At 38.8% G+C, this 21,473-nt stretch overlaps 1 protein-coding gene across 2 annotated transcripts in view; it reads right to left on the reverse strand.

Moving 5' to 3' along the window:
* Positions 1-1,237: 1,237 nt before the first annotated feature.
* Positions 1,238-21,473, reverse strand: part of FOXJ2 (forkhead box J2) — a 49,356-nt gene continuing 29,120 nt past the window's right edge. The window contains exons 2-11 of one of the 2 annotated variants that reach the window (XM_069754197.1): positions 11,589-11,907; positions 11,405-11,479; positions 10,391-10,471; positions 9,942-10,073; positions 6,280-6,418; positions 5,634-5,843; positions 5,458-5,559; positions 4,949-5,173; positions 4,570-4,680; positions 1,238-4,223 (exon numbers count right to left, since the gene is read on the reverse strand). In XM_069754197.1, coding sequence (XP_069610298.1) covers positions 4,117-4,223; positions 4,570-4,680; positions 4,949-5,173; positions 5,458-5,559; positions 5,634-5,843; positions 6,280-6,418; positions 9,942-10,073; positions 10,391-10,471; positions 11,405-11,479; positions 11,589-11,903 — 1,497 coding nt within the window. In that variant the 5' untranslated portion in view covers positions 11,904-11,907 and the 3' untranslated portion in view covers positions 1,238-4,116. The remainder of the gene's footprint in view (positions 4,224-4,569; positions 4,681-4,948; positions 5,174-5,457; positions 5,560-5,633; positions 5,844-6,279; positions 6,419-9,941; positions 10,074-10,390; positions 10,472-11,404; positions 11,480-11,588; positions 11,908-21,473) is intronic. The other variant, XM_069754198.1, reaches the window with a different exon arrangement.

Here is a 21,473-nt window from a genome sequence, read left to right on the forward strand (position 1 = left end):
TGGTCATTTAGGTAGGCAAAAAAACAAGCCTTAAAAAATTAACCGGAACTTATATATGAGGAAATTAAGTTGCAATTCCCTATACATATCTCTATTTGGCATGATTACTTGCATACATATAAGTAAGGATGTGCAATGTAATTGGAATGTAGTTATATATCGATACATGCTCATGGTGAGACTGTGGGGACCGACCTGCGTATTGTGATGACAATCAGTTTGTGGAACAGGGTGACATAACGATGCGTATGGAACAGGGTGACGGAACGATGTGTATGGAACAGGGTGACGTAACGATGCGCATGGAACAGGGTGACGTAACGATGCGCATGGAACAGGGTGACGTAACGATGCGCATGGAACAGGGTGACGGAACGATGCGCATTGGAACAGGGTGACGGAACGATGCGCATGGAACAGGGTGACGGAACGATGCGCATGGAACAGGGTGACGGAACGATGCGCATGGAACAGGGTGACGGAACGATGCGCATGGAACAGGGTGACGGAACGATGCGCATGGAACAGGGTGACGGAACGATGCGCATGGAACAGGGTGACGGAACGATGCGCATGGAACAGGGTGACGGAACGATGTGTGATGTAGTTGTGATTGTTGTGGTGAGATGTGCAGTGTCTTATGCTGCAGAAGCTAGATGTGTGATTGTATGGATGTGTAGTGTGTAGCAAATTTTTCAACTTTTTTGACCACTGAAAAGGTAATTCCATCCAGTCTGTTAATTCACACTATGCAGACTCGGACATCTTTTTTTTTTTTTTGTGGTGGCGTGGATAGAACATGCATGACCACCCCAACATGCAGATGGTCAGTGGAACGTGCCATGGACACGGCTTGATATTACGTAAGGTGTTTCCAGACGAGACAACCACTCTAATATACGGATGCCCATTGCTATGTATGAATCCCTCTTGGATGGGATTGCTCTTTCTAAAGTATTACTCGGCGACTAGCGTCCCGTGCGCTGGATGAATTTTATTTTATACAGTTATTTTATATATTTTAATAAAAACTGTAGTTTTATATTGTATTTAACAGGCAGCGTACCGGTGACAGACTGCAACGTCGTAACCTACCGGCCTTGCCCATATACGTGTCTGCATTTATTTATATAAATATCCATTTTGTATGATGTTTGTTCTCCTCTTTGTGCAATTTTGCGTCAAGTGCATCTGTTACCAGTATCATCATTGGGGAAAAAAAACATCAAGCAAAAGCCATTTTCTGCTGATATGTTTAATAAGCGTCCATTTAGACTCATTTTGAACAGCAAAATAATTGGGAGTCACAAAGATGGCTTTCGAACGGAGAGGATGGCGGCTGGGTTAAATGATTCCAGGGCAGCTCGTCAACTGTTGTGCCATTTCTCCACCACTCAACAGCCAAGATCGATGTAAACGAGATTCTACAATGGATATGAAGTTTTCGGGGTAGTTAAATTGTCAGGTCATGTGTTTGATTTGGAGTGGACCGGGCACCTTGCACTTGAGAATGACCAACATGAATGCAATTTTGGCTTTGATTTGGAACAATGTGTATACGTAGACATGACTGAAGAGCACCAGACCTCTAAGGTCATGAAAAATCGATATCATTAGGAAGACGATCCAAGATGGGACCCTTCTAGTCACTGAGCAATGATGGATCGGCCATAAACGCAACTTCCATCTTCCTTCACCCGGACACTGAATGTACTGCCTGCATTGCTCAAATGAATGGTGAAAAGTCAGTGGGTCATCAACCTTGCTCAAACTGATTGATTTCAGGGAAAACGTTCCCACAAGTCATCTCTCAAGTTTCCGAGACTTTTGGGAACAGTGAGGTAGAGTCAATTATTCCCTAAAGGAGCTGTAATTGCCTCCATAGTGGTTGTCTTAGAAATGTATATCCCTAAAATCACCAATTATGACTTGAAGCCCAGCCCCTTTAGAGGGTCTACCCAACCAAAACATCTAGTGCCATAAGGAACCCTGTCGAGCGAACTTGGATCTGCACAATTCTGGAAGGGTCAACTGCTGTGGACATTATACAGTGTGTAACTAGCCCAACAAGTGGGCAGGTACAATTATTACCATGTAGGACAAATCCATAATTTATAGTTACGGAGAAATTAATGTTTGGGGAAACCAACCAATGCATGAGGCATCAATAATCGCAACCATGAATCTCGTAAAGGTCTGGTGCTTCTCCGCTCCACCACAGCGATGCTCAAGGATAGAAGTGATATCCCGTAACACCAGGGCACTGCACGATCTGCCAACATGAAGAATATGGGCACTACAAATATGGGGAATCCACTGACTAGGATTGTAGAAGCCGATTTCCGGGACACCCGGCATCTGGATCTTTCACCTGGCACAATATATTGATGTAAGCTGAATACTAAACTATTCTGCTGGATTATGCATTGCTGTAAACTGAAGAGCCCCCGTGAGACTCGGGAGGTCAGCGTGATGGTGACCTGGATATAGCCTGCTTCATCATGGGGGAACAACACCCACGTAACGGAAAGATACTGGTTGGCCAGTACGCTACTGGCATAAGGACTATTTGGTGGTCTATGCCCATCAAGGTATCAGCTGGCTCCATCATTAGGTACAACAAGGACAGTTATTGATTAGTAGACTGCTAACATGACCAGGATAGCCATTGACTAGAGTGCCCAAAACTGACCAGGATAACTATTGACTAGTGGCCTGTGCCCAATATAGCCATCGACTTGAAACCTGAGCCCACATAACTAGGATAATCATTGATTAGTAGACTGAGCCAATATATGACCAGGATAGCCATTGATGAAAGGACTGTGCCCACATATGATTGGTGTGTGGGTACAGTCTATGGCTATGCCCATCAGTGACTAAAAAAGTGCCCGTATACGACCAGAATAGCCATTGATGAAAGGACTGTGCCCACTAATGATTGGTGTGTGGGTAAAGTCTATGGCTATGCCCATCAGTGAATAGAAGACAGTGCCTGTATATGACCAGGATAGCCATTGATGAAAGGACTGTGTCTACTTATTATTGGCAGAGCCATAGACTTTACCCACATACCAATCAGTGACTAGAAGACCGAGCCCGTATACGACCAGGGTAGCCATTGCCTAGTTTAAAATGCAACCAATATTAACCATTGACTAGAGTACTGTGTCTACGAGTGACCAGGATAACCACTGATTAGAGGGCTGTGTGCAAATACCACCAAGATAACCGTTACTCATAAGACTGTGCCTGTCCACAAACCACAGCCTCTCCAATATTGCACATGCCGTGGCGGTCTTCATTTTCCGCTGTAGGGTCCATATCTGGGACGTGCATGCCCGGGAGCCATTGTAGCCAGTCCTGTAATGATCCAAGATGGAAACCAACCCAGGAATCCAATCCAAAAGATGAAGTGTTGGAGGGAGTTCCCCCTCAAGAAAAAGCCTTATTTTTGTGATGTGCGAACCATGATGCCACCCTTGGCATGGTCGGGTCCGCTCGTTCTATGTGCCACATACCACTACAGTAATGAACTTCACAACAAAACGGTAAAAGCATAAGAGACATCCAACGGGAAGCAATACAAAGAAGACGGACGATCGCGCTGGTTTGTAAATAGTTGTTTCTGGGATTTCGGGGACGGGGTCTGCCGAAAAGGTCCTGAAAGTCTGTAGGAAATCTCACCAACGTCTCAAGTCCAAGATGGCTGTAGACTCCTGGTTAACACTTTGTGCTGTGCAATATACGTACGCTTTATAAATAAGTGGGCCTTGGGTAGACTGGCAGCCAAGTCCTCCGCTCCCCAGAGACGCTGTGCCTGCCTCCCCCCATGGTAACACCGGTACAGCTTGGCACTAGGACGGACGAGGCGGGCAGAGGACGGTCGCCATCCTCGACGGTTCCTCTATCACCAGTGTCCCGGAGGGAGAGATCGAAACGTCTGTGTGCGGGAAGGGTCTCCGTATCCAGTGAGAGGGGCCCGTCGGCCCTGATTGTCGGGCGAAGATATACATTTATATATTTATATATATCTATACACGTGGAGGGAGCGATTAACCCTCTCCTATATTTCTTTTGCATTCCACCTGGGGGGTTTTTTGCAGCGCAGAGTCTTTAAGCGATAGAGTCCCAGTCAAAGTCGTCTTGTATTTCTTCGCTGCTGGGAGGATAACGGAGTACCTGGCGAGACGGCGGATACAGAGCGCGCTGAGAATGGCGACCTATGGGCGGGAAAAAAAGCTGTAAGCTGCAGTATAAAGCATTGAGGCACAAAGCTGCACTATAAAGCATTGAGGCACAAAGCTGCAGTATAAAGCATTGAGGCACAAAGCTGCAGTATAAAGCATTGAGGCACAAAGCTGCAGCAGCGCCTCTTGGGCAAAACGGGGATTTATTTCAGACAAGTCTCAAGTAGATAATGAGGCTGATCAAAACCCAATGGGGAAAAAAAAATGAAAAATCCATCTAGACCTCGGTATGTTTTTTTGTAAATCCCCACTAGACCTCCCCTTTAATTTTTGAGATTTTTACCCGTTTTCCTAGGACCATGTTTCCAGTGAACCTCACCTTGCTGGCTGTATGTTGGAGGGGCCTGGCTTTGGATAGGATACCCAGGGGGTGCAGTGAAATTATGACCACAGGATGTCGGAGGCTGCTGGTTCTGTCCATAGGGGGTGACTGGAAGTAATCAGGAAAAAAAAAAAAAACAAATTAAAAGAAAATATATTAAATAAATCAGTAATTTCCCATATTATCAAGTGTGTTATAAAAGTACACACACAAAAAAAAAATCCCTGATTTTTTTTTTTCTAGAAATAGCGCCACCATTGTGCACAGGTTGTGTCTAGTACTGCAACTCGGTTCAGTGGAAGTGCATAGAGCTGAGCTGCAATTCCGCACACAACCTGTGGACTAGAGTGGCGCTGTTTTTGTTCCCCAGTCCTACCTGCCATGGTATGACCTGGCTTTGCTCCCTGGAGTGCACAGGCGCTGCTGGTGGTGGGGGGCATTAATTGGGCCTGGCAGGGGGGTGCTTGTCCATGTGAGGAGGTGGGAGGCAGGAGTCCGGTGTGACTTAGCAGATGACTTAAGGAGTCGCACAAGCTGGCGATGTGATGCTGATCCAGGCTCCAGTTCTTCAGTTCTGCCTGGCGTAGGCTCTCCATGAGGTCTGATGAGGCGAGACATGCATTTAGAGAGTGCCCCTTTAACGAACAGACCCCCTTTGGAAAATCATTTTGCCATTTGACTCTATATAAAATGTTGCTCTGTATTCACAACCAAAGCTGCATTCAGATTTCATCTAGAATTTTGATGCAGCTTTGGATGTGACCGGAGGCAAAACAAAAATGTATCAATGTGGGATTTAAACCTTTTGGAACTCGCATAAATTAGAACTGATCTTTTAGGTGTAATTCCGCAACTGTCCACCAGGGGGAACCATTACATCCTTACCTGAGAACTGGGACAGGTCCACGGTGGACCAGTCCAAATTGCTGACCATCTTGAAGCTTTCCTTTAAGGAGTCTATGTTGGAGCACCAGTCGCTGGGAAGACCTAGAGAAAAGACGAGCGATTGTCAGCTCTTCCGCCGAGAAGAAGCAAAGGCGCGCGTCGTGTCCAGAACGTACCCATAGGCATCCCAGGAGCGGGGGGTCGGGGCATCTGCTGGGAGGGGAGGTATGGCGGCTGCTGGTGCTGGCTGGGATGGTGAGAAGACGAGGGGTTGCTCATGTTGGGGACGTTGTGGGGGTGCAGCGAGGAAGACTCCCCCGAATTCTGTTGGTACATGCAGCAGCTTGACGATGGCGGCTGTACGTCAGCGGGGAGAGGCGAGAGCCCTGACGGGAAAATGGAGAAAATCGGAATTATCTTTACCAAGTCATTACTCCCAAGATCTCTGCTTGCTGTCAGTGAATGGGAACAGTCATATTCGAGATGTGGTGGAACTGCAACTCCCAGCATACTGGCTGTCCGGGCATGCTGAGAGTTGTAGTTTCTCAGCAGCTGTAGGCTGCACGTCGCTACTTTGCATTCAATAGAAATGTGGAAAAAGAAATCTCAGGTTCTACGTGTAAAGAAGAACGTTGCAATTCACTGACAGAAAGCAGAGATCTTGAAAATGGGGATAAACTGAAGCAAAGTATGAAGGAAAGTTGTAATTGTACAGAGATTAATAAGCAGAAATCTAATTCTGGATGATATCATGTCGGCCCCCCAATATCCCATTATCTGGGTGCCGTCCATGTTCCTACAAGTCCCCACCTCCATCCTCACCCTGTTTACCCTGCAAAGTACGGTACAGGCTGCGGAAGGAACAGCTGAGGTCGGGGATCTCCGAGAAGGAGAACTTGTAGCAATCGCTGTTGTTGTATGATGGAGTCCGTGAGTCTGTTGGCATATGAGCCGAGGCCGCCTGTAATAATAATAATAATAATAATAATACACCAGAGGGGGGATTATTACATGACATGGCGGGAGACACAGACCGACACTGCTACTATACACAGCAAGGCAGAGAACGAAAACACGGGGCCGTATTATAGTATTTATATTCCTGTACATGGAGGCGGCATTATAGCAGTTATATTCCTGTACATAGGAGCAGTATTATAGTAGTTATATTCTTGTATATAGGAGCAGTATTATAGCAGTTATATTCTTGTACATAGGGGCCGTATTATAGTATTTATATTCCTGTACATGGAGGCGGCATTATAGCAGTTATATTCCTGTACATAGGAGCAGTATTATAGTAGTTATATTCCTGTACATAGGAGCAGTATTATAGTAGTTATATTCTTGTACATAGGGGCAGTATTATAGTAGTTATATTCTTGTACATAGGGGTAGTATTATAGTAGTTATATTCTTGTACATAGCGGCCGTATTATAGTATTTATATTCCTGTACATGGAGGCGGCATTATAGCAGTTATATTCCTGTACATAGGAGCAGTATTATAGTAGTTATATTCTTGTACATAGGGGCAGTATTATAGTAGTTATATTCCTGTACATAGGAGCAGTATTATAGCAGTTATATTCCTGTACATAGGAGCAGTATTATAGTAGTTATATTCTTGTACATAGGGGTAGTATTATAGTAGTTATATTCTTGTACATAGGGGCCGTATTATAGTATTTATATTCCTGTACATGGAGGCGGCATTATAGCAGTTATATTCCTGTACATAGGGGCAGTATTATAGTAGTTATATTCTTGTACATAGGGGTAGTATTATAGTAGTTATATTCTTGTACATAGGGGCAGTATTATAGTAGTTATATTCTTGTACATAGGGGCAGTATTATAGTAGTTATATTCTTGTACATAGGGGCAGTGTTATAGTAGTTATATTCTTGTACATAGGGGCAGTATTATAGTAGTTATATTCTTGTACATAGGGGCAGTGTTATAGTTATATTCTTGTACATAGGGGCAGTGTTATAGTAGTTATATTCTTGTACATAGGGGCAGTATTATAGTAGTTATATTCTTGTACATAGGAGCAGTATTATAGTAGTTATATTCTTGTACATAGGGGTCAGTATTATAGTAGTTATATTCTTGTACATAGGGGCAGTGTTATAGTAGTTATATTCTTGTACATAGGGGCAGTGTTATAGTAGTTATATTCTTGTACATAGGGGGCAGTATTATAGTAGTTATATTCCTGTACATAGGGGCAGTATTATAGTAATTATATTCCTGTACATGGAGGCGGCATTATAGTAGTTATAATCTTGTCCATAGGGGCAGTATTATTGTAGTTATATTCTTGTACATGGGGGGCAGTATTATAGTAGTTATATTCTTGTACATAGGAAGCAGTATTATAGTAGTTATATTCTTGTACATAGGGGCAGTATTATAATAGTTATATTCCTGTACATAGGGGCAGTATTATAGTAGTTATATTCTGCTACATAGGGGCAGTATTATAGTAGTTATATTCTTGTGCATAGGGGCAGTATTATAGTAGTTATATTCTTGTACATAGGGGCAGTATTATAGTAGTTATATTCTTGTACATAGGGGCCGTATTATAGTAATTATATTCCTGTACATAGAGGCGGCATTATAGTAGTTATATTCTTGTACATAGGGGCAGTATTATAGCAGTTATATTCTTGTACATAGGGGCAGTATTATATTAGTTATATTCTTGTACATAGGAGCAGTATTACAATAGTTATATTCTTGTACATAGGGGCAGTATTATATTAGTTATATTATTGCACATAGGAGCAGTATTATAGTAGCTATATTCTTGTACATAGAGGCAGTATTATTGTAGTTATATTCTTGTATATAGGAGCAGTATTATAGTAGTTATATTCATGTACATAGAGAGCAGTATTGTAGTTATATTCATGTACATAGGGGCAGTATTATAGTAGATATATTCTTGTACATAGGGGGCAGTATTATAGTAGTTATATTCTTGTTCATAGGGGCAGTATTATAGTAGATACATTCTTGTACATAGGGGCAGTATTATAGTAGTTATATTCTTGTACATAGGGGCAGTATTATAGTAGATATATTCTTGTACATAGGGGGCAGTATTATAGTAGTTATATTCTTGTACATAGGGGCAGTATTATAGTAGTTATATTCATGTACATAGGGGCAGTATTATAGTAGATATATTCTTGTACATAGGGGGCAGTATTATAGTAGTTATATTCTTGTACATAGAGGCAGTATTATAGTAGTTATATTCTTGTACATAGGGGCAGTATTATAGTAGATATATTCTTGTACATAGGGGGCAGTATTATAGTAGTTATATTCTTGTACATAGAGGCAGTATTATAGTAGTTATATTCTTGTACATAGGGGCAGTATTATAGTAGATATATTCTTGTACATAGGGGGCAGTATAATAGTCGTTATATTCTTGTACATAGGAGCAGTATTATAGTAGTTATATTCTTGTACATAGGGGCAGTATTATAGTAGTTATATTCTTGTACATAGGGGCAGTATTATAGTAGTTATATTCTTGTACATAGGGGCAGTATTATAGTAGTTATATTCTTGTACATAGGGGGCAGTATTATAGTAGTTATATTCTTGTACATAGGAGCAGTATTATAGTAGTTATATTCTTGTACATAGGAGCAGTATTATAGTAGTTATATTCTTGTACATAGGGGCAGTATTATAGTAGTTATATTCTTGTACATAGTGGGCAGTATTATAGTAGTTATATTCTTGTACATAGGGGCAGTATTATAGTAGTTATATTCTTGTACATAGGAGCAGTATTATAGTAGTTACAGTATATTCTTGTACATAGGAGCAGTATTATAGTAGTTATATTCTTGTACATAGGAGCCGTATTATAGTAATTATATTCTTGTACATAGGAGCAGTATTATAGTAATTATATTCTTGTACATAGGAGCAGTATTATAGTAGTTATATTCTTGTACATAGGGGCAGTATTACAGTAGTTATATTCTTGTACATAGTAGCAGTATTACAGTAGTTATATTCTTGTACATAGGGGCAGTATTATAGTAGTTATATTCTTGTACATAGGAGCAGTATTATAGTAGTTATATTCTTGTACATAGGGGCAGTATTACAGTAGTTATATTCTTGTACATAGGGGCAGTATTATAGTAGTTATATTCTTGTACATAGGAGCAGTATTATAGTAGTTATATTCTTGTACATAGGGGACTGTATTATAGTAGTTATATTCTTGTACATAGGAGCAGTATTATAGTAGTTATATTCTTGTACATAGGGGACAGTATTATAGTAGTTATATTCTTGTACATAGGAGCAGTATTATAGTAGTTACCGTATATTCTTGTACATAGGGGCAGTATTATAGTAGTTATATTTTTGTACATAGGGGGCAGTATTCTATATAGAGGACAGTGTGTTCTCACTTCTGTTCCCACATTCTGGCCTATTACCTGGCTGTAGCTTGGGAGAGCTGAGTTGTTCTCCATGTGATGACCTTGTGTGTTTTCGGTAGGTAAGGAGACGTCACTGGTGGAACTCAGGGGACTTTTATTGACCTCCGGTTCAGGGGAGTCTTGGGAGAGCTGTATAGAGAAATGATGACACCATAAAACTTCAAGGCCGAGATACTTTCTGTAAAGATGACCATAGACATAATGTAACTCGTTAACAATCTGAGCATATTATGGCAATCATCGGCACTTATTGTGTCTGTGCTATAACTGTATGGGCCGCCATAAACGCCCACGACACCTGCAGGGCAGTGCCAGGGATTTGTCTATCCTCCGGTCCTTAGCGTCAGTTTGTACAGTCAGCAATTCCTTTATTATTGTTATATTAAAAAATTGCTTATAGTTCTTTAATGTGACGTTTATTACGCTGGTATCAAACGTTATCTTACATCATCGTCGGGGTGCGGACGTTTTCTGCGGGGAAGGGCTACATCTTCTTTGGGACAGCTGTCAATCATCCAGTACGATCCCTGGAAATTAGTTGCCAAAAATTAAATCAATTACTCTACTGTCTTTCTCTCTTTCAGGAGACTGTCCAGAAAGCGCTGTCATTGTGCATATCAGGCATAACACTTTTTCTGGCTGTGATATGATTCTTATGCTGCATTTTTCACCATTTTCCCCATCGTAGCCTCAAACTCTAATTTTCAATTGTTTCTGATCTAGAAGGTTGAGATTTGCTCAACCACACATGACATTCCTGCTCTCCTGTCTCTATGAAGCACATTATACAGCAGTAATGAGCAGTGTAGCTGTGAATCCAGCTCTGTGATTAGATAAAACACTTACTAGAAAGCAGCAGCGGTACTGAGCAGTGTAGCTTTGAACGGTGTGAGATAGAAAAAAAAACTTACTAGAAAGCAGCATCATGGAGTACATCATAGTGCAGTACTGAGCAGTGTTGCTGTGAATTTAGCACTCGGGTGAAATTAACCACTTAAACAGTAAGAAGTAGAACCTTTTGCGTCTCTTTTTTTACTCTGTTCCTCTTCCATCTTCATAAACTTTATATGCATTTGTAATCTGACCCCTCAGTGAACTTTTCAGTTTGCTTTTTATTTTTTTATCGAAACTGATTTTAGCATTTTTCACAGTGAATGAGGAGTTTAGGAGGTGGGAGAGGAGAAGGGGCCCAAAAGTGGAGAAAGAAGTTGATTTTCTCTGATGAGACTTATTACAAAGTTTCCTTTATTGGCTTTTACTATTGATTTATACAATGTTATTTGACCTTTTAACTTTAGGAATCGGTGTCAGGCAGCTGTTGCTAAGCTGCAAAAAAAAAAAAAGTTTTGCTTTAGCAGCAGCTTCCTGACACTAGCTACTTTGACTAGTCAGACTACACATGACATATTGGGTGCAATTTTGGTCACTTTTGTGCAGGGTTAGGGCTACGGTTCGCTCACCTTTCCGGGATCGTCTCTGGGGCGCGGCACTTTTCTGAAACATTTATTTAGTGACAAATTATGGCGGATGGAGTTCTGCAGGATAGAAACAAGAAAAAAAGATAATGTACCTGTAAGAAAAAAATAAGTGACCCCCTTCCCCCATACAAAAAGTAATTTCTATTCCATTTCTTTTCTGATTCACCTTCCATCCGACACCGGCATTGCGGTAATACGGGAAGTTGTCACAGATCCAGCGATAGATCTCGCTGAGGGTCATACGCCGGGCAGGTGCGGAGTTTATCGCATACTGGATGAGGTTGGCATAGCTGTAGGGGGGCTTTCCATCTCGATGTGCAGCCGCCTCCTCCTTAGTTAACATGGCGTTGGGGTCGGTGGGAGATCCAGGTCCTTTTCTGCCTCCGCTGCTCTGCTGAGACCCCTTCATTGCAGCCTGGATGGTCAACTGCGGGAGCCAATCTATGGAGGTCAGGCTGCTGCCCAGGTCAGACGCCATCATGAGGCTGAGAAAGTAAAAGGGCAGGTCAGTAACTCTGAAACATTACAGGGAAGATGTCTGTATGAGAATGACAAAGATCTGTACGAAAGCAAGAAAAAACTCTTAATACAGAGAGAAACATTCAGCCTCATCTGTACAAGTGTATAATACTGCCCCTATGTGCATGAACATAACTACTATAATACTGCCCCTATATACAAGAATATAACTACTATAATACTGCCCTCATGTACAAGAATATAACTACTATAATACTGCCCCCTATGTACAAGAATATAACTACTATAATACTGTCCCTATGTACAAGAATATAACTACTATAATACTGCCCCTATATACAAGAATATAACTACTATAATACTGCCCCTATATACAAGAATATAACTACTATAATACTGCCCTCATGTACAAGAATATAACTACTATAATACTGCCCCCTATGTACAAGAATATAACTACTATAATACTGTCCCTATGTACAAGAATATAACTACTATAATACTGCTCCCTATGTACAAGAATATAACTACTATAATACTGCCCCCTATGTACAAGAATATAACTACTATAATACTGTCCCTATGTACAAGAATATAACTACTATAATACTGCTCTCATGTACAAGAATATAACTACTATAATACTGTCCCTATGTACAAGAATATAACTACTATAATACTGCCCCTATTTACAAGAATATAACTACTATAATATTGCCCTCTATGTACAAGAATATAACTACTATAATACTGCCCTCTATGTAAAAGAATATAACTACTATAATACTGCCCTCTATGTACAAGAATATAACTACTATAATACTGCCCCTATGTACAAGAATATAACTACTATAATACTGCCCCCTATGTACAAGAATATAACTACTATAATACTGCCCCTATATACAAGAATATAACTACTATAATACTGCCCTCATGTACAAGAATATAACTACTATAATACTGCCCCTATTTACAAGAATATAACTACTATAATATTGCCCTCTATGTACAAGAATATACCTACTATAATACTGCCTTCTATGTAAAAGAATATAACTACTATAATACTGCCCTCATGTACAAGAATATAACTACTATAATACTGCCCCTATTTACAAGAATATAACTACTATAATACTGCCCTCATGTACAAGAATATAACTACTATAATACTGCCCCTATTTACAAGAATATAACTACTATAATATTGCCCTCTATGTACAAGAATATAACTACTATAATACTGCCCCTATTTACAAGAATATAACTACTATAATATTGCCCTCTATGTACAAGAATATAACTACTATAATACTGCCCTCTATGTAAAAGAATATAACTACTATAATACTGCCCTCATGTACAAGAATATAACTACTATAATACTGCCCCCTATGTACAAGAATATAACTACTATAATACTGTCCCTATGTACAAGAATATAACTACTATAATATTGCCCTCTATGTACAAGAATATACCTACTATAATACTGCCTTCTATGTAAAAGAATATAACTACTATAATACTGCCCTCTATGTACAAGAATATAACTACTATAATACTGCCCCTGTGTACAAGAATATAACTACTATAATACTGCCCCCTATGTACAAGAATACAACTACTATAATACTGCTGCTATGTACAAGAATATAACTACTGTAATACTGCCCCTATGTACAAGAATATAACTGCTATAATACTGCTCCTACGTACAAGATTATAACTACTGTAATACTGCCCCTATGTACAAGAATATAACTACTATAATACTGCCCCTATATACAAGAATATAACTACTATAATACTGCCCATATATACAAGAATATAACTACTATAATACTGCCCCTATGTACAAGAATACAACTACTATAATACTGCCCCATGTACAAGAATACAGTTAGGTCCATATATATTTGGACAGAGACAACATTTTTATAATTTTGGTTATAGACATTACCACAATAAATTTTAAGCAAAACAATTCAGATGCAGTTGAAGTTCAGACTTTCAGCTTTCATTTGAGGGGATCCACATTATAATTGGATGAAGGGTTTAGGAGTTTCAGCTCCTTAACATGTGCCATCCTGTTTTTAAAGGGACCAAAAGTAATTGGACAATTGACTCCAAGGCTATTTCATGGACAGGTGTGGGCAATCCCTTCGTTATGTCATTCTCAATTAAGCAGATAAAAGGCCTGGAGTTGATTTGAGGTGTGGTGCTGCATTTGGAAGGTTTTGCTGTGAAGTAAACATGCGGTAAAGGAGCTCTCCATGCAGGTGAAACAAGCCATCCTAAAGCTGCGAAAACAGAAAAAACCCATCCGAGAAATTGCTGCAATATTAGGAGTGGCAAAATCTACAGTTTGGTACATCCTGAGAACGAAAGAAAGCACTGGTGAACTCATCAATGCAAAACTACCTGGGCGCCCACAGAAGACAACAGTGATGGAAGATCGCAGAATAATCTCCATGGTGAAGAGAAACCCCTTCACAACAGCCAACCAAGTGACCAACACTCTCCAGGAGGTCGGCGTATCAATATCCAAATCTACCATAAAGAGAAGACTGCATGAAAGTAAATACAGAGGGATCACTGCACGGTGCAGCCACTCATAAGCATCAAGAATAAAAAGGCTAAAAACATCTAAAAAAGCCGCACAGTTCTGGAAGAACATTCTTTGGACAGATGAAACCAAGATCAACCTCTACCAGAAGGATGGAAAGAGAAAAGTATGGTGAAGGCGAGGTACAGCTCATGATCCAAAGCATACCACATCATCTGTAACACCCGGCGGAGGCAGTGTGATGGCGTGGGCATGCATGGCTGCCAGTGGCACTGGGTCACTAGTGTTTATTGATGATGGGACACAGGACAGAAGCAGCCGAATGAATTCTGAGGTCTTCAGAGCCGCCATACTGTGCGCTCAGATCCAGCCAAATGCAGCCAAACTGATTGGTCGTCGTTTCGTACTACAGATGGACAATCACCCAAAACATAAAGCCAAAGCAACCCAGGAGTTTATTAAAGCAAAGAAGTGGAATATTCTTGAATGGCCAAGTCAGTCACCTGATGTCAACCCAATTGAGCAGCATTTCACTTGTTAAAGACTAAACTTCAGACAGAAAGGCCACAAACAGCAACTGAAAACCACCGCAGTGAAGGCCGAGCATCAAAAAGGAGGAAACACAGCGTCTGGTGATGTCCATGAGTTCAAGACTTCAGGCAGTCATTGCCAACAAAGGGTTTTCAACCAAGTACTAAAAATGAACATTTTATTTCAAATTATTGAATCTGTCCAATTACTTTTGGTCCCTTTAAAAAACAGGGTGGCACATGTTAAGGAGCTGAAACTCCTAAACCCTTCATCCAATTTTAATGTGGATACCCTCAAATGAAAGCTGAAAGTCTGAACTTCAACTGCATCTGAATTGTTTTGCTTAAAATTCATTGTGGTAATGTCTATAACAAAAATTAGAAAAATGTTGTCTCTGTCCAAATATATATGGACCTAACTGTATAACTACTGTAATACTGATCCTATATACAAGAATATAACTACTATAATACTGCTCCTATGTACAAGAATATAACTACTATAATACTGCCCCTATGTACAAGAATATAACTACTATAATACTGCCCCCTATGTACAAGAATATAACTACTATAATACTGCCCCTATGTACAAGAATATAACTACTATAATACTGCTCCTATGTGCAAGAATATAACTACTATAATACTGCTCCTATGTACAAGAATATAACTACTATAATACTGCCCCCTATGTACAAGAATATAACTACTATAATACTGCCCCCTATGTACAAGAATATAACTACTATAATACTGCTCCTATGTACAAGAATATAACTACTATAATACTGCTCCTATGTGCAAGAATATAACTACTATAATACTGCTCCTATGTACAAGAATATAACTACTATAATACTGCCCCCTATGTACAAGAATATAACTACTATAATACTGCCTCCTATGTACAAGAATATAACTACTATAATACTGCCCCTATGTACAAGAATATAACTACTATAATACTGCTCCTATGTGCAAGAATATAACTACTATAATACTGCTCCTATGTACAAGAATATAACTACTATAATACTGCTTCCTATGTACAAGAATATAACTACTATAATACTGCTCCTATGTACAAGAATATAACTACTATAATACTGCCCCTATCTACAAGAATATAACTACTATAATACTGCCCCCTATGTACAAGAATATAACTACTATAATACTGCTTCTATGTACAAGAATATAACTACTATTATACTGCCCTTATATACAAGAATATAACTACTATAATACTGCTCCTATGTACAAGAATATAACTACTATAATACTGCCCCCTATGTACAAGAATATAACTACTATAATACTGTCCCCTATGTACAAGAATATAACTACTATAATACTGCTCCTATGTACAAGAATATAACTACTATTATACTGCCCCTATATACAAGAATATAACTACTATAATACTGCCCCCTATGTACAAGAATATAACTACTGTAATACTGATCCTATATACATGAATATAACTACTATAATACTGCTCCTATGTACAAGAATATAACTACTATAATACTGCCCCCTATGTACAAGAATATAACTACTATAATACTGCCCCCTATGTACAAGAATATAACTACTATAATACTGCTCCTATGTGCAAGAATATAACTACTATTATACTGCCCCTATATACAAGAATATAACTACTATAATACTGCCCCCTATGTACAAGAATATAACTACTGTAATACTGATCCTATATACATGAATATAACTACTATAATACTGCTCCTATGTACAAGAATATAACTACTATAATACTGCCCCCTATGTACAAGAATATAACTACTATAATACTGCCCCCTATGTACAAGAATATAACTACTATAATACTGCTCCTATGTACAAGAATATAACTACTATTATACTGCCCCTATATACAAGAATATAACTACTATAATACTGCCCCCTATGTACAAGAATATAACTACTGTAATACTGATCCTATATACATGAATATAACTACTATAATACTGCTCCTATGTACAAGAATATAACTACTATAATACTGCCCCCTATGTACAAGAATATAACTACTATAATACTGCCCCCTATGTACAAGAATATAACTACTATAATACTGCTCCTATGTACAAGAATATAACTACTATAATACTGTCCCCTATGTACAAGAATATAACTACTATAATACTGCCCCTATGTACAAGAATATAACTACTATAATACTGCTCCTATGTGCAAGAATATAACTACTATAATACTGCTCCTATGTACAAGAATATAACTACTATAATACTGCCCCCTATGTACACGAATATAACTACTATAATACTGCTCCTATGTGCAAGAATATAACTACTATAATACTGCCCCTATGTACAAGAATATAACTACTATAATACTGCTCCTATGTGCAAGAATATAACTACTATAATACTGCTCCTATGTACAAGAATATAACTACTATAATTCTGCCCCCTATGTACAAGAATATAACTACTATAATACTGCCCCTATGTACAAGAATATAACTACTATAATACTGCTCCTATGTGCAAGAAAATAACTACTATAATACTGCTCCTATGTACAAGAATATAACTACTATAATACTGCCCCCTATGTACAAGAATATAACTACTATAATACTGCCCCCTATGTACAAGAATATAACTACTATAATACTGCTCCTATGTGCAAGAATATAACTACTATAATACTGCTCCTATGTACAAGAATATAACTACTATAATACTGCCCCCTATGTACAAGAATATAACTACTATAATACTGCCCCTATGTACAAGAATATAACTACTATAATACTGCTCCTATGTGCAAGAATATAACTACTATAATACTGCTCCTATGTGCAAGAATATAACTACTATAATACTGCCCCCTATGTACAAGAATATAACTACTATAATACTGCCCCCTATGTACAAGAATATAACTACTATAATACTGCTCCTATGTACAAGAATATAACTACTATAATACTGCTCCTATGTGCAAGAATATAACTACTATAATACTGCTCCTATGTACAAGAATATAACTACTATAATACTGCCCCCTATGTACAAGAATAGTAACATAGTAACATAGTTAGTAAGGCCGAAAAAAGACATTTGTCCATCCAGTTCAGCCTATATTCCATCATAATAAATACCCAGATCTACGTCCTTCTACAGAACCTAATAATTGTATGATACAATATTGTTCTGCTCCAGGAAGACATCCAGGCCTCTCTTGAACCCCTCGACTGAGTTCGCCATCACCACCTCCTCAGGCAAGCAATTCCAGATTCTCACTGCCCTAACAGTAAAGAATCCTCTTCTATGTTGGTGGAAAAACCTTCTCTCCTCCAGACGCAAAGAATGCCCCCTTGTGCCCGTCACCTTCCTTGGTATAAACAGATCCTCAGTGAGATATTTGTATTGTCCCCTTATATACTTATACATGGTTATTAGATCGCCCCTCAGTCGTCTTTTTTCTAGACTAAATAATCCTAATTTCGCTAATCTATCTGGGTATTGTAGTTCTCCCATCCCCTTTATTAATTTTGTTGCCCTCCTTTGTACTCTCTCTAGTTCCATTATATCCTTCCTGAGCACCGGTGCCCAAAACTGGACACAGTACTCCATGTGCGGTCAAACTAGGGATTTGTACAGAGGCAGTATAATGCTCTCATCATGTGTATCCAGACCTCTTTTAATGCACCCCATGATCCTGTTTGCCTTGGCAGCTGCTGCCTGGCACTGGCTGCTCCAGGTAAGTTTATCATTAACTAGGATCCCCAAGTCCTTCTCCCTGTCAGATTTACCCAGTGGTTTCCCATTCAGTGTGTAATGGTCATATTGATTCCCTCTTCCCATGTGTATAACCTTACATTTATCATTGTTAAACCTCATCTGCCACCTTTCAGCCCAAGTTTCCAACTTATCCAGATCCATCTGTAGCAGAATACTATCTTCTCTTGTATTAACTGCTTTACATAGTTTTGTATCATCTGCAAATATCGATATTTTACTGTGTAAACCTTCTACCAGATCATTAATGAATATGTTGAAGAGAACAGGTCCCAATACTGACCCCTGCGGTACCCCACTGGTCACAGCGACCCAGTTAGAGACTATACCATTTATAACCACCCTCTGCTTTCTATCACTAAGCCAGTTACTAACCCATTTACACACATTTTCCCCCAGACCAAGCATTCTCATTTTGTGTACCAACCTCTTGTGCGGCACGGTATCAAACGCTTTGGAAAAATCGAGATATACCACGTCCAATGACTCACCGTGGTCCAGTCTATAGCTTACCTCTTCATAAAAACTGATTAGATTGGTTTGACAGGAGCGATTTCTCATAAACCCATGCTGATATGGAGTTAACCCCTTAGTGACCGAGCCAAATTTTTGAAATCTGACCAGTGTCACTTTATGTGGTAATAACTCTGCAACGCTTCAACAAATCCCAGTGATTTTGAGATTGTTTTTTCGTGACACATTCTACTTTATGATAATGGAAAATTTAGTTCAACATTTTTTGTGTTTATTTATAAAAAAAATCAAAAATTTGAGAAAAATGTTAAAAAATTAGCAATTTTCTAAATTTGAATGATTATCCCTTTAATCCAGATAGTCATACAACAGCAAACCATTAATAAATAACATTTCCCACATGTCAGCTTTACATCAGGACCATTTGTAAAATGTTATTTTATTTTGTTAGCATTTTAGGAGGTTTAAAAATGTAGCAGCAATTTTTCATTTTTTCAAAGAAATTTACAAAATTTATTTTTTTAGGGACTTATCCATGTTTGAAGTGACTTTATGGGTCCCATATATTGGGAAACCCCCAAACGTGATACCATTTTAAAAACAGCACCCCCTGACATATTGAAAACTGCTGTCAGGTAGTTTATTAACCCTTCAGGTGCTTTACAGGAATTAACGCAAAGTGGTATGACAGAAATGAAAATGTGTATTTTTACCACCTAAATGTTGCTAACTTCTAAACAGATTACTACAGCCGTCAGACTCTAAGGCCGCTATTTGGTCATGAATTGCCATGGCAAACATCAGGACAACAAAATCATGATCTGAGGGCACCAATTGGGATAAAGAGGAAGCCCCCACACTCTGTTAACCATTTATAATGATGTAGTCACTATTGACAGCAGCATCTAAGGGGTTAAACAGATTTAGAAGGTGCAAATACTGATCGTGGCTGGTGCAGCAAGTTGTCAGCTATAGTGTACAACCGACAGATGATGGATTGTCATCTGTATGGGGAGGTAATTCTCTTATATCTAAGGTCAGTTAAAAGACGTATTGGCGGTCATTAAGGGGTTAAACAGTTATTCTCATTGAGATAATCCAGAATAACATCCCTCAGAAACCCTTCAAATATTTTACCAACAATAGAGGTTAGACTTACTGGCCTATAATTTCCAGGTTCACTTTTAGAGCCCTTTTTGAATATTGGCACCACATTTGCTATGCGCCAGTCCTGCGGAACAGACCCTGTCGCTATAGAGTCCCTAAAAATAAGAAATAATGGTTTATCTATTACATTACTTAGTTCTCTTAGTACTCGTGGGTGTATGCCATCCGGACCCGGAGATTTATCTATTTTAATCTTATTTAGCCGGTTTCGCACCTCTTCTTGGGTTAGATTGGTGACCCTTAATATAGGGTTTTCATTGTTTCTTGGGATTTCACCTAGCATTTCATTTTCCACCGTGAATACCGTGGAGAAGAAGGTGTTTAATATGTTAGCTTTTTCCTCGTCATCTACAACCATTCTTTCCTCACTATTTTTTAAGGGGCCTACATTTTCAGTTTTTATTCTTTTACTATTGATATAGTTGAAGAACAGTTTGGGATTAGTTTTACTCTCCTTAGCAATGTGCTTCTCTGTTTCCTTTTTGGCAGCTTTAATTAGTTTTTTAGATAAAGTATTTTTCTCCCTATAGTTTTTTAGAGCTTCAATGGTGCCATCCTGCTTTAGTAGTGCAAATGCTTTCTTTTTACTGTTAATTGCCTGTCTTACTTCTTTGTTTAGCCACATTATAACTACTATAATACTGCCTCCTATGTACAAGAATATAACTACTATAATACTGCCCCTATGTACAAGAATATAACTACTATAATACTGCTCCTATGTGCAAGAATATAACTACTATAATACTGCTCCTATGTACAAGAATATAACTACTATAATACTGCCCCCTATGTACAAGAATATAACTACTATAATACTGCCCCCTATGTACAAGAATATAACTACTATAATACTGCCTCCTATGTACAAGAATATAACTACTATAATACTGCCCCTATGTACAAGAATATAACTACTATAATACTGCTCCTATGTGCAAGAATATAACTACTATAATACTGCTCCTATGTACAAGAATATAACTACTATAATACTGCTTCCTATGTACAAGAATATAACTACTATAATA

The sequence above is a fragment of the Ranitomeya imitator genome, chromosome 2 (assembly GCF_032444005.1).
Source record: "Ranitomeya imitator isolate aRanImi1 chromosome 2, aRanImi1.pri, whole genome shotgun sequence".
NCBI classification, from domain to species: Eukaryota; Metazoa; Chordata; class Amphibia; order Anura; family Dendrobatidae; genus Ranitomeya; species Ranitomeya imitator.